The 13796-nt window shown below is 42.1% G+C and overlaps 1 protein-coding gene across 1 annotated transcript in view; it reads right to left on the bottom strand.

Moving 5' to 3' along the window:
- Positions 1 to 773: 773 nt before the first annotated feature.
- Positions 774 to 13796, bottom strand: part of LOC144888681 (sterile alpha motif domain-containing protein 9-like) — a 47599-nt gene continuing 34576 nt past the window's right edge. The window contains exon 7 of the mRNA XM_078767500.1: positions 774 to 7564. Coding sequence (XP_078623626.1) covers positions 2652 to 7564 — 4913 coding nt within the window. The 3' untranslated portion in view covers positions 774 to 2651. The remainder of the gene's footprint in view (positions 7565 to 13796) is intronic.

The following is a 13796-nucleotide window of genomic DNA, read 5'->3' on the forward strand; positions in this document are numbered from 1 at the left end:
CATGATATCTGAAAAGTTGTGGACTGATTCGGATGAAATTTGGTGGACAGGTTAGGTGTGCGACAAGGCCGAATTGATTAGATTTTGGTGAAGATCCGGATTCGGATCAGGATACTAGAATTTTAAAAGTGATTCTTCACCATTGAGAGATCCGGCCAAAGCGATATGTAGCGCGATATCTCAAAACGTTGTGGACGGATTCGGACAAAACTTGGTGGACAGGTTGTGAGTGTGAAAAGGAAGAAGTGATTAGATTTTGGTCAAGATCTGGATATGATGATTTTTTTACTTTTAAAATAATTTTACTTTTAAAATTCACCATTTGATTGAGAGATGGGGCCAAAACCGATGTGTAGCTTGATATTTCAGAAGGTTGTGGAAGAATTATGACAAAAGTTGGTGGATGAGTTGGTTAGGCGACAAGAACAAAACAATTAAATTTTGGTTCAGGTCCGGATCCAGATCCGGCCTCTCAGTGGGATCCAAAACGTAAATTGTTCAATCTGGCAGAGGTATATACGCTCTACTGAGTGCCGTTTGATTAATGTGTCAAGCAAAGAGTATACTTTACCAGACTTTCAAACTTTAATCTTATTTTCAACATCTTTTTTTCTGTAGAAAAAACTCATCAAAACAGCTGTGAATGAAACGTCATAATGTCCGACATTACAGCTTTCTTGGGTGAATGTCCTCAGACCCTCTGATGAGGCCAACACTTTGCTCGTTCCCATCCCAGACTCATCATTTTTCGAAAAAAAACGACTTGAGACGTCTTTACACTTCCACATCAATCTTTTAATGATCTGCCCCAGTCAAATATGGATGCTCTCACCGATATTAACATATTCTGCAACAAGTTGTAAATAAATTTCAACATCCTCAAGGTGTTTATTTTGTTCAGACATGATTACATGGATATTGTTGACCAATGCTGTAAAAACAAATACCCACAAAAATTATTAATCCGCATTCATTACTCAAAGTATTATAAAGTATTATAAACAAAGGTCTGAATCAAATTTGAACCAAAGCATAAAACATTGCATAGATATAGATAAAGATGGATCATGCATAAGCAGCCATGCCGATAGTAATATATTTCTGCTTTTTGAAAAAGAAATCAAGAAATTTTTATGATGTGAATGAATTAAAGGATTGTAACGCAAAACGATGCAAATTATTTTACTGAGATTTTTTTTGTAACCAATACCAAGTGTAAATCAACATTTGTCTGAGATGCTCATCTTATTCAAAACATCATGCATTTATGAGTAGGTACACAATATTTCTCTCCCGAAACGAATAGATGAGTTTGAAAACAGTAAAATGGTATTTTCTGCATTTGCAACAAATTGAAAAATTGCTTCCACATTCTGTAACATATATCAGATTACTTCATCAAAAAAAACAAAAAAAAACTCGTGCAGTTAGAGTAAATGTCGTCGGTATGTGGGGTGTTGAATATAAAAACGAGTAAGATTGGAAAGATACACAAATAAAGAATCGAGTTGTATATTGTCAAATTTAATATACGATACTTGCATATGTAGTTGTGTCTAAGACTATTGTGAGCATCACATTCATTGAACGTTATGAACAGGACGTCCAATTCTTCTAGTTATATATAGTTATATACGAGGTTATACTTGTAGTTATATACGAGGTTAAATGCGGCCATGTGACCATTGGTGAGTCAGCCCACAGGACGCAAGCAGCTGAGCTACGCCTCCAAGAGAGGGGGAGGGCTCAATTAAGCCACACCCACAAGGCACACCCACTCTGGTTTATGGGTGGTTTAAAAAAAAAAAGATTATGGAGCAGGTAAAATACCCAATGCAACATTTACTTGGGATACAGAACAGTGCTCCAATGCCAGTTGTGTAAAAGTAAATACTTCATTTACAATATGCACAGGAATAATTAATAAAAGGAAATTAACCTTGTCTTATATTATCATTAACACACAGGCCTTCGCTGTACATGGGGTTATGACAACATCTAATAAGATAAATCCAAGATCTTTTGAGGGGATATCTTCATCCATTGTAGGAGCTGGAGTGAAAGTCATGGAGAGAGAGAGAGAGAGGGAGAGAGGGACAGAGGGAGAGAGAGATACAGATACAGATACGACAGTTCACGAAAATTAGCTTGGCATATAGAGCAGTAGTGGCAGTCTTAACCAGATTCCGTGGCCTCTCTTTTTACCACCTCTTTCATTCTCGCTCTGGTCGATGGCCTTTCTGTGTTCAACTGCTTCCTCACTGCCCTACTTTGTGTTCATACCCTCTGTCACCTAACTCTTCCATGAGCTTCGATCTTCCGTGAGTGGAGAAAAGTTTTTTTAAGCTACAATAAAAAACAGCATCAATATATCATGAGTTACATCAGTCATAACATGACATTCCCCATCAAGACCAGAGCAAATTATCAAAGAAAAATTCCTCTTTTTGAAAGATTAAAATGGAAAAGATATACTGTTGGTCATGATTGTTAAAGTACACAACTACCTCAACAATAAAGAAAAAAAAAGATGACAGAAAGATTCTGCCTCACAAACAAAAATAATTATGTCTGTAATTTGCAAAACAAAAAATTTCAGAAGTAGAAATAATGAAACAGAAATGGGTTTTAGCTGCCATTGCCAGCAGAGATTAACCAATTGCCTGCACATCATAAGCAAGAAATCCATCCATAGAAAATCCCATGAAAAAGGAAACTCTCTCGATGCTCCGGCCTCTGCGAAGTTGCCCTTTGCAAACAGGGCGAATTAGGATCTGTAGCCGATGGTCTTCACCTGCGGGGAATCCAAAATTCACACAGATGTGCTGCCCTTCCTCACTGGTTACGCCATTAACTCGGAGGAGGAGATCCTGAACCTTGCTATCCTTCAAGATTTCTCCACTTTGCCACAGCTGTTTCAGCGACTTTCCTGACGTTTTCAGCTCTGAAACTTCGTCAATTTTGCTCCGCGGTAAGATTCTGTTCAAGCCCTCGCCTTTTCCAAGAAAAAACATGACCACTGGTTGTCTGGTGTGCAATCTGGAGCCAAACCTGAGACGATAAAGACGGCGCATCATCTCGGTGCAGTCTTTGAGGAGAATGATGTCATCCTTGTTTATGGGATGATGTTTGTCTGGTGAAAAGAACAAGGAACCAAGAAAAAATGGATCTGGATGACTCCATTCTTTCTGTTTTGCATCCCTCACCACGCTTTTCACCAATGGCACAAGTTGCTGATAAGGAGGCAGGTGTTTTGATTTTTTATTCAAGCAGTGAAGAATGACACAAGCAAAAACGTAGTTTTGTTTTTCACGGATCGCAGAAGCAGTAGTTATGCCTATATTTTCATACTCTTTTACAATGGCCTCCACACCTGTTGCATCCACATGAAGCAAGAGCTTGTAAAGACCAGAAAATCTGTCACCACTCATTTTCTCAATTTTGTTGTGGGAAGAGTATTTGGCAGCAATGCCTGTTGCCTCAGACAGGTCAATACCACTGATGAAAATGTCCAGGTACCGACGAAAGTACTTTGTTGTTGTGTGATAGTTCTTGTTTTCTTCCAATTCATTTTCACTTTCCCTTGCCTTAGAAAATGTGTGAATGCTTTCCAGCAACTCCAGGTTTTCCTTCAGGCCCATCTGTAAGCTCCGCAGATATGATTCATGTCTTTTCAGAACCTGCACAGTTTCTTTCGTTGCTTCCTCCTCTTCAGGACCCATAGGGATTCTTGAGAGATCACATTCCCCTTTGAGATACTTCACCAATGTCATCTTCTTAATTGGATTGGTTTTGTCAAACACTTTATTGTAACTCAGCAATTCGATGAAATGCAAAGATGTCTGAACTTCACCGTTAAATCCAGAAGTGTTCAAATCATCATCCTCTTTCTTTGCCAGTTCTTGGGCTTTTTTGAAGAAATGTGATGCTTTGTTTGCCAACTCCAGTGCTCTTTGAAGTTGCTGCGCTGACAGTCCATCACGTTCAATTTCTTCGAGGTTGCAGGTTTTCTGAAGTTGATGCTTGAAGGTCTGTCCATTGGTGGCCGCAATGTATGAATTTTGTGGACTCAATTCCATTGCTTTTTTGCCCCAAACCTGGGCTTCTTCAAAATCATTTTCTTCAATGTCACAGTATCTTGCAAGAGCTTGGGCAAGAAATGCATCTTTTGGAAACCTGTGTGTAGCAGCAATGAGCAGAATTTTGCTTCTGTTTTCATGAATTGGTCCTTGGTAGCTCTTCACCTCCTCAATCAATGGTGAGAACAAAGTGTTTCTGTCATCTCCTAGCTGTTTACGCTGTCTTTTTACCATCATGCGTCTCACGTCGCGCTCAACCAGGCTTCGTCCCATTCCTGATTCAAACAGGCAATCTTCCTCCAAGAGATCTTTCGCAATATCATCTTGCGAAATCGCAAAATCTTCTTCGAGGATCTTCAGGATTTGCAATGCAACCGAAGGATGATTTATCTTCATCGACTCGTACGTTCCGTTCACTTCATCCATCCGAAACCTTATGAGTAGCAACCTAGCCTGGGAACTGAGAGTCTCTTCCAGAGTTTCTTGTCCCCAAAATGATTGCTTCACTGTTGATACACCAAGGAGAGCTTCACACTTGGACACTGAAATGCAGGAATTTTTCACATAGTGGTTTAACAGAGCCAAGTAACTGATCAGTTTTGTGTCTTTGGTCTCTCTTTCAATTCCCTTCAACATGTTGCCAACAGCCTTCCGAATGTACTCTTCACTGAAACTTTCTTTCATAATCATGAAAGATAGAAACGTTTCGATTTCTTTATGCTCCTTCTTGATTTCTTTCAGTTTTTCTTCAAAAAGGTGTTTCTCATTTGCTGACAGCTGCTGCTCCAAATGCACGCTCTCCAAAATGCTTTTCTTTTGGCTTTCAATTGGGTCCTGTGAGCGCATGCAGTTCAGTATGATCACCACAGGAGTCTCAAAATGGACTTTGCTCTCATAAACGGATGATCGAATGTGATAGGCCAAATTATTGACATTCTCCAACTCTTCCAAGTCATCAATGAGCAGCACAACTGGAGTGTAAACATCTGGATGAGATTCCCCAAATGTAAGCAATTTTACCACATGCTTACTGATCTCTTGGTAATCATGTTCATTGTCTTTCACAGCAGCGCACCTGTACTTCTTTTTCAGATGCCAAAGAACATGCCATGCCAGCGTTGTTCCCCCACATCCTGGGTGATGGAAAAGATTTACCCTCTTCACTGCAACATCACATGTCATTGCTGATTCAATACACTCCACCAATGAATCAAACTGGTCTCTTTTAATGAACGCCTTTCCAGTTTTCTCTGCAAAGTAAAAATTCCATGGACTGACCTTATCACCTCGATGAAAGGCCTCTTCACGTATCTTTCTCGATTCCTCTAATTGTTCTTTCTGCAATTCTACTGCTGTGCCTTCACACTCATTTGAACACAATATTTTTATACTTGATAAAAACTCTTCATCTGCAGCTTTCAATGTGAAATCGGTTCCAGAAGATGTGCGCAAGTAACGCTTGTCACTTCTTGTGGCTGACTTTATTTTCTGAATTGTACAGTTCACATGCTGCAAGCTTGACCTGCTTATTGACCTACTTTGTAACTCTTCTTCGGTCAACCTAGGCTTTGTAATGTTTGTCCAACTTTGAAAAGTCTCAGCACTCCCCGTTATGACCAGCACATCTTCCAGGCCACCCAATTCCTGGTAGAAATTGAAAAATATTTCCATAAAAGGATCAATTGGGTCCTGGACTTCAAACAAGACAAGAAACACCACAATAACTCTTCCACTTGGTGTAATATCTTCATGGCAAAGAAACTGCACGAGGTTCCGGAGCTCCATGCTGCGTTTCTTCCAGAACTCCTTTGGATCCATTGGCCTGTCTCTTGTGTCAGTCATGTCTGCCCGTCCATTGCAAAAGATCCAACTTGTTTGCTCGTACAGATGCAAGTCTGTAACCATAGTTTCTTTGTCTTTGTTGTTATTTTCGACATATTGACGAGGGAAGTGAAGGTTGACAGCTTTCTCAGGTCGAACAATGCTGCAAAGACCTGATGCATTTGATTCTGGATCAAAGTCCAACACAGCGAGCCAATTAATATCCTGAACAAATGCAAGATCTTTCAGCTGATCTTTGGTTGCTTTATTTACAACCAAAATGTGTGTTTTGTACCGTGAATTGTCCAAAGTGCCTTTTCCTCCTGTTAACAGGATTGCCAACTTTCTGCCTTCATCTTCCCTCTTTACTGGAACCTTTGGCATATCATCCTTGCTTTGCCTTTCTTTTGTCCATTTCTGAACATCATCTTTGAGCTTTCCAACGCTATCAATGCGAATTCTTTCATTTTGATTTGCCATTATGTCTGTGGTAGAAGCCCCATCTCTGAGATAGATATGACCATTATCAGCTTCCCATTTTCCTCCTACAAAGACCATTTGCTTTGTGTTGTATACTTTATTTCCACATGTTGTACCTTTTGGGACAATATCAACCTCAATTACATGTTTATTGAGGGTCACATAAGCTTGAGAGTTCACTTCAACAAATCTTGGGGGCCTCACACAATCTTTGGCATCATCTATGTCATTTTTATCAAAATACTTGGTGAAGTTCTTTTTCAAACAGTCTCCAAACTTGTCTCTGCTTCCATCATCCTGAACACCAACCACTTCCCCATGTACATATCGTGACGTTTGCTTTCCAGGCACCTTATCTACCACCCCAAAATGAATTGTACCATTTGTGCGTCTGTTCATGCATCCTCCTGCAAACCTGAACACCTCATTGCAAAATTTCTTCATTTTTGATTCATCATCTACACCAAGACATTCAAACAGCTTGTATTCGTGTGCTGGCTCCAAGTAATTAAATTTGCCAGACTTTGGGGGCAGGACACCACCCTGAATGTACCTTTGTCGAGAATACATTTCATCAAATGGGTGAGGAGAACAATATAAATGATGAGAGCTTGGAATCTCAGAATTTAAGCTTTCTTTGGAAACTTGAAGAATGTTTTTGTCGACTTGCTGCTTCGATGAAGAACAAACCTTTGCTGTTCTTGAGGCCAACATTTCATTCTCATCCATCAAGAAATCTGAACTTGGCCCCACTAAAGAGGTACCACTTCCATTTTTGTCATCATCTGTGCTCTCATTCAATCCTTCTTGTTTATATGTATAACACTCCCTTGTTTTTGACTTCTCTGGCTTGTTAATCTTGTGACTGTTTCCACTCTGTTTTGCTTTTTCTCTCTCTTTAGCTTCCATTTGTTTCAGGAATATGTCTCGTTTTTTTATCAAAATCAAGCTTGGACCAAGAGGAAGCCCAAACTTTTTCAGATCATCTTCATTCATAATCTCGAGTAATGAACCTTGGCATTCTTCATTGTATAACTTGTTGATGTCCGCTTGGGCAATTCGCACCTCAGTCATCAGCCAATGTTGCACATCATTCTTGTCCCAGTTCTCCATGTTTGCAGGCAGGAACCATTGGTCAGCAACAGTTGATGTTTCCTCTCCTGCTCCAGATCTTGTTTTCTGGCCTGCCAAAGAAAACAGACTGAGATGTAGACAAAGACGCTTGGTTCATCATGCCAGTACCAGAGCCACATCACATTTTCAAAACAAAATTAACCACCAACTCGTATAGATTAGCTACCCAACAGACAAGGCTCAGATCTAATGTTATAAACACTAAGTGGTGTTTTCTGGGATTGTGCAGGCAACGCATGCTCTGTAGCAAAGTCTCTCCAAAGGGGATAGCTTAAAGGGTGGAGAAATGGCTTGCAGTGATCGTCGGGAGTCAGGGAATGGCTGCCTCCATGGCTACACATGCCGTTTGATGCCATCTCCTATGGTGAACAACAAACCATCTCCCAAACTGTAATGTACGACATCTTTTTAGAATTAGCAACTTCACCTACTCCTACCTCTTCATAACCTGCTTTTCCACATTCCCAACATCTCCTTTCACCCCATTCACAATATAGGTAGCAACGAGAATCTCTCGTGAGAACAATTATCCAAACTTCCTTCAGTCCCATTCACAACCTCGCGAGATATATCCCACGGAAATTTCATGTAATTGCCATTCTCAATTAAATGTGAGTAGCCTAATTTTGTAAATACAGTGCCTTCCATAAGTATTCGAACAGTGAAGTCAAATTTGTTATTGCTATGCACTCAAGAAATTTGGATTTGAGATCAAAAGATGAATATGAGGCAATAGCACAGAAGATCAGCTTATATATCTTCGTATTTTTTATTTTTTTTATTTTGAATACAGAATCGAGGCTCGTAAGAGAGCTAACATTTATTTCACTAACAAATCAAACAGACAAACAAAATATATAAAAAGAGGAAGCGAAAGACAAGATGGGGAGAGAAAGGGAAGCACACAAACACAACATTTGAGAGCAGGGACATCGGCAGATGTGTGGGAGGGAGAGGGCTTGGGGGGAGGAGGCATGGGAAGGGGGGGGGGGAGAAGTAATAAACACAAGGACACCAAGGACTTCAAGGACAGAAGTTGGTATTTCAAAAAAGTGGATTTGGGGTGAAATTAGCGGGGGTAGAAAAGATCAAGGTTTTGGATGGGGGAAGATAAGAGATGGTGGTGAACAGCTGTTTTAAAGACCTGGAGGGAGGAGTGGGATTGAAGGGAGTGAGGCAGTTTGTTCCAGAGGCGGGAGAAAAGAGGAATGAAGGAGTGAAGGTGAGCAGAGAGTCTTGATTTTGGCAGTTTAACCATAAGGGTTGCAGGCAGATCTTGTGCGACCTGTAGGAATATTTGGGGGACAGAGCCCAGAGAGAGCTGGGGGGGGGGGGGCAAGGCCGGAGAGGAGTCGGTAGAAGACGGAAAGACCGCCAACCTGCCTGCGGTGAGTGAGTGAAAGGCCCTTGGAGTTAGCCTCATCGTGGGAGATTCCAATGATTCTGAACGGTTTGGTTTCAACAGCGTGAAGACGAGCTAGGTGTGAGGCAGCAGTATTCCATTGAGCTGCGGATGAAAGCCTTGTATGTGGTGAGGAGCTCAGGTGTGCCAAGGAAGGACGTCGCACGATGGAGGATGCCCAATCGGCGACTGGCTTTGGAGGCCAGATTTGAAATGTGGTTTTCCCAGGAAAGATCATGGCAGATAGTGAGACCCAAAAGCTTGAGTGACAGAACTTCTTGGAGAGGATTATTCAGAAAGTGGATGGGGAGGGTTGTCCAGTCGGTCTTTTCGGAGAGACATCGTAAGAGTGTGAGATTTGTCAGGATTGAAAGGCATGTTCCACTTGTTTGCACAGTCTGTGATTTTGTCAAGGTCTGCAGAGAGTGAGGAGGCTGCAGACTGCCGATCTGAGGGATGAGGAATGGAACGGCAGAGAGTAGAGTCATCAGCAAAGAGATAGAGAGGATTTTCAAGAGAGTCAGAAAGATCATTGATGAAGACCAGAAAAAGCACAGGGCCCAGAACACTGCCTTGGGGAACTCCAGCCTGAACAGGAAGTGGCGATGAGAGAAACCCATTCAGGGCCACACGTTGACTATGACTAGAGAGGAAGTCCGCCACCCATGCGTGGAGATTTCCATGGATACCAAATGAGGAGGGTTTGGTGAGCAGAGCGGGGTGCCAGACCGTATCGAAGGCACGTGATATGTCAAGGGAGACAGCTCTAATTTCCTGTTTGGCTTTGAGGACCTCCATCCATTGTTGAGAAATCAGAAGCAGCATGTCCAGAGTAGAGTGACCAGGTCTGAAACCAAATTGATGATCAGAGATCAAGCCATTGAATTAGAGGAAAGATTTCATATCCAAAGCAATGATGGATTCCATGACTTTGCTGATAATTTGGAGAAGGCTGATTGGTCTGTAGTTGCTAGGATCTGTTTTTGCACCTTTTTGTGTAAAGCGGTAATGTTTGCTAATTTCCAAGCAGATGGCAGTTGACCTTGAGCAAAAGAGAGGGTGAAAAGAACAGAGAGAGGGAGTGAAAGAGCAGAAGAACAGGCTTTTAGGACCCGTGGGCTGATGCCGTCAGGTCCAGTTGCAGAATCAGAGTCGAGGGTTGACAGAAACTTTTCCACCTTGTCAGGAGGAAAGAACACAGAGTCCAGGAGCAGCTGGGTACGACTGGGTACGGTGGGTACAGAGAGGGATGGGTTTGGGACACAAGATTTAGAGGCAAACACAGAGTTGAGGCATTCAGCTTTTTCACGTGCGGAGTCAGCCGTGTAGCCGTTTGAGGTGAGGGAGGGGATGGAGGGGGAACAAACACGAGAAACAGATTTGACCAGACGCCACCAGGATTTGGAAGAGGGAGACAGATAAGAGAGTTCGGTCTTGAGAATGGAGAGATAATTTCATGATATTTTTCATGATATTTTTCATGATAATTTCATGATAATTTCATGGAAGATATTTTCATGCCTACATGTTTACCATTGTAGAACAATAGGATTTTTTATGATCAGTCCCCTCGTTTTAGGCAGCCATAAGTATTAGAACAGATTAACTTAAAGTAAATTAAAGTAGTATAATAGTTAGTATTTGGTTGCATATTGCTTGCATGCAATAACTGCATCGAGCCTGTGACCCAATAATATCACCAAACTATTGGTATCTTCCTTTAAGATGTTTTGCCAAGCGTTTACTGCAGTCTCTTTTTCAGTTGTTGTTTGTTTTTTGGTGGTTTTCTGACTTCAGTCTCAATCAAATCAAATTTCAGTTGAATTGAAAAGACCTAGAACAAGTCGTGAAAGGACTAAAAGTGTTCAGTTCCATCAAAGTGAAATACAATAAAATTGTCCAAAAAAATATTGTTACGGATCTCGGGGGTCGGCGCTCCCCTTAATCAAGAGGGGGTTAATCCCCTTGTCTTTTTAACTGGCCGACCCGAGTCCTTAGGAGTTATAACGCTCCTTCCGGTCGGTATTGGCTAGGGTTATTGGTCAATGGAGTCCCAAATACCTACTTACCAACCCAACCATAAAGCAGGGAAATAACTCCTGCTCGGACCACAGATACGATGGAAATTGCCTAGCAGTTAGCAATCCGCGACCCGAGCCATTAACAAGGGACTAAACCCGATTTTAGCGGTCGTAATCATGCCACAGGTATTCAATGGATAGAAAGGACGGATGCGATCAGATTAGGGAAAACCAAGAAAGAACAAGGCAATTTATTTACAAACCAAAAAGAAGAGGAAAGGAAAGGATGTACAAAGAAGAAGAAGGAGAGGAAGCAGACACAGGGCAATCTTAAACGGTCTTATTCTATGGGCCCCAGACAAACAGACAGACTCACACGGGGATTGTAGTTGGTGGGGTGGAAGGTCCAGGTAGAGGGTCCGGCGATGAGGTCCGGCTCCAACTCGTACCGTGGTGGTGGTGGATAGCAGGCCGGCAGCGCTCCGCGTGTCGTTGACCGCGAGCGGACCTTACGTATAGCGGGGGGACAGGAATGCCTCGCACGTATGCGTTCCTCAATCGGACTCATATAAACGCGTCTCCGCCACTGAACGTCCTCAAACCGCCTCTCCAAGATCCATAACAAGATCCAGAGTTCAATACACGTTCAAAGCGAGTTCTCTGCGCAGTCCCAATCCGCTCAAAAGAGTCTTTCTGCGCTGTTCAATACAAGTCTGTCTCCGCTCAAAGTCCATGTTAATCAGTGCCAGCGAGTCCAGTCCAGTCGAGTCCGTAAAAGGGCTTTCGCGTTCGCTTATATCACGCGATCCCGTATCACTCCGCGCTCCACAAAGCCACGCCCGCCAGCGACCTTCCCTCAGCCCTGGTTGGCTGGTCGGGGCTTACTGGCCACGCCTTTGATGGCTTGTTGACAGGCCACACCTTGTCCTTGGCGTCCCGCCCCCTTCTTCCTCGAGCCAGACCGCATGGCTAATGGCGGCGCTTTTAGAGGGAAGCCGCACAATGACCGGAATGGGATTTGGGGGCCTATTCTTATTTAATTGATGCAGCGCAGATTCAACTATTGGAAACACGGCCTTATCTGAAACACATAATAATGAAATAACTAAAGTTCCTATGGTGGCCTATGTGTTGCTTGTGGACTAATTAGGGTGCTACCTTTAATCATTTAATAAGTGGAATATTTACAAGAGATTATTTACAAGTGAAGGTTCTAAAACCGTAACAATATATTATGCATATACAAGACCACTACAAATAATAATCATACAATAAAATCAAACGAGATAATATCGTAAACTAGAACGACACTCTTTGACGTCACGATGTCGACCGATATGCCTCTGCCCACATTATTACATCATGATAATACTTGCACAAAGTTTGCTTTAAATCCATTCAGTTGTTCTCAAGTTATCACATTTTTACCTGACATGACCTCTGACCTTTGACCTCTTGACCCCAAAATTGAATCAGTTCATGTTTACATCATTATACATACCTGCACCAAGTTTTAATTTGAATCCTTTCAGCTGTTCACAAGTTTAGTTGAGACCAAATTAGAGCTTTTCGGTGAAGCACATCATCTCGATGTTTACAGAAAACAAAATGAAACCTTCAAAGAGAAGAACACCTTCCCTTCAGTCAAACATGGAGGAGGTTCAGTGATGTTTTGGGGCTGCTGTGCTGCCTCTGGTACTGGGTGCCTTGAATGTGTGCATGGCATCATGAAATCAGGAGATAACCAAGGCATTTTAAAGCGCAATGTTCAACCCAGTGTCAGAAAGCTGGGTCTCCATCCAAGGTCATGGGTCTTGCAGCGGGACAATGACTCCAAACACACCTCAAAAACCATCCAGGAATGGTTCAAGACAAAACGCTGGACTGTTCTGAAGTGGCCAGCAATAAATCCAGATCTGAATCCCATTGAACACATGTGGGGAGATCTGAAAACAGCAGTTGGGAGAAGGTACCCCTCAAATCTGGGAGAACTGGAGCAGTTTGCACAAGAAGAGTGGGCCAAACTGCCATTAGATAGGTATAGGAAGCTCATCATGGCTAGAGGAAGCGCTTGACTGCAGTTATTTTGTCCAAAGGCCATGCGTGCTGCGCAATATTAAGTCTAGGGTGTCAATAATTTTGTCAATGCCATTTCTTTTTATTTTCTGATTTAAAAGGATATATTAAGCTCTGAATCAAAAACAAAAGATCTGTAATATTAACAATGAAATAAGGAATTGTGGAGACCAAATACTTTCAACTTATTTTTCATAAAAATTGTGAGGTATTTGAAAAAAGTGCACGGGTGCCAATATTTTTGGCAACGACTGTACCAGCTGAATCATGAAAGGAACGGATGGGTTTTTTTTGGTTTTGGTTCACCAAGTCGAGGCTCGTGTAAGAGCTAACACATAGAACGGACAATAAAAGTGGCAGGAGACAAGAGGGGGAGAGAGAGGGAAGCACAACAACAGTGGAGAACAGGGACATCGGAAGATCTGTGGAAGGGAGAGGGCTTGGGGTGGGGTACATGGGATAAACAAGATGGACACTACAAGGACTTTCAGGAAAGAAAACGGAATTTGAAGGAGGTGGATTTGGGGTATATTAACGGGGTAGAAAAGATCAAGGTTTTGAATGGGGGAAGATAAGAGATGGTGATGAATAGCTGTATTAAAGACCTGGAGGTAGGTGTGGGATTGAAGAGAGTGCGGGAGTTTGTTCCAGAGGAACGAAAAAAGCACCAGCGAAGTTTGGGAAGAGGGGGGGGGGGCAATGCCCCCACCTTAATTTTTTTCAGTATTTTATAATTAAGATAAAAACATCCCGTATTTAAACGCGAGTAACAATAATGAACGT

This window comes from Myxine glutinosa, chromosome 13 (assembly GCF_964187855.1).
Source record: "Myxine glutinosa chromosome 13, kmMyxGlut1.1, whole genome shotgun sequence".
Lineage (NCBI taxonomy): Eukaryota > Metazoa > Chordata > Myxini > Myxiniformes > Myxinidae > Myxine > Myxine glutinosa.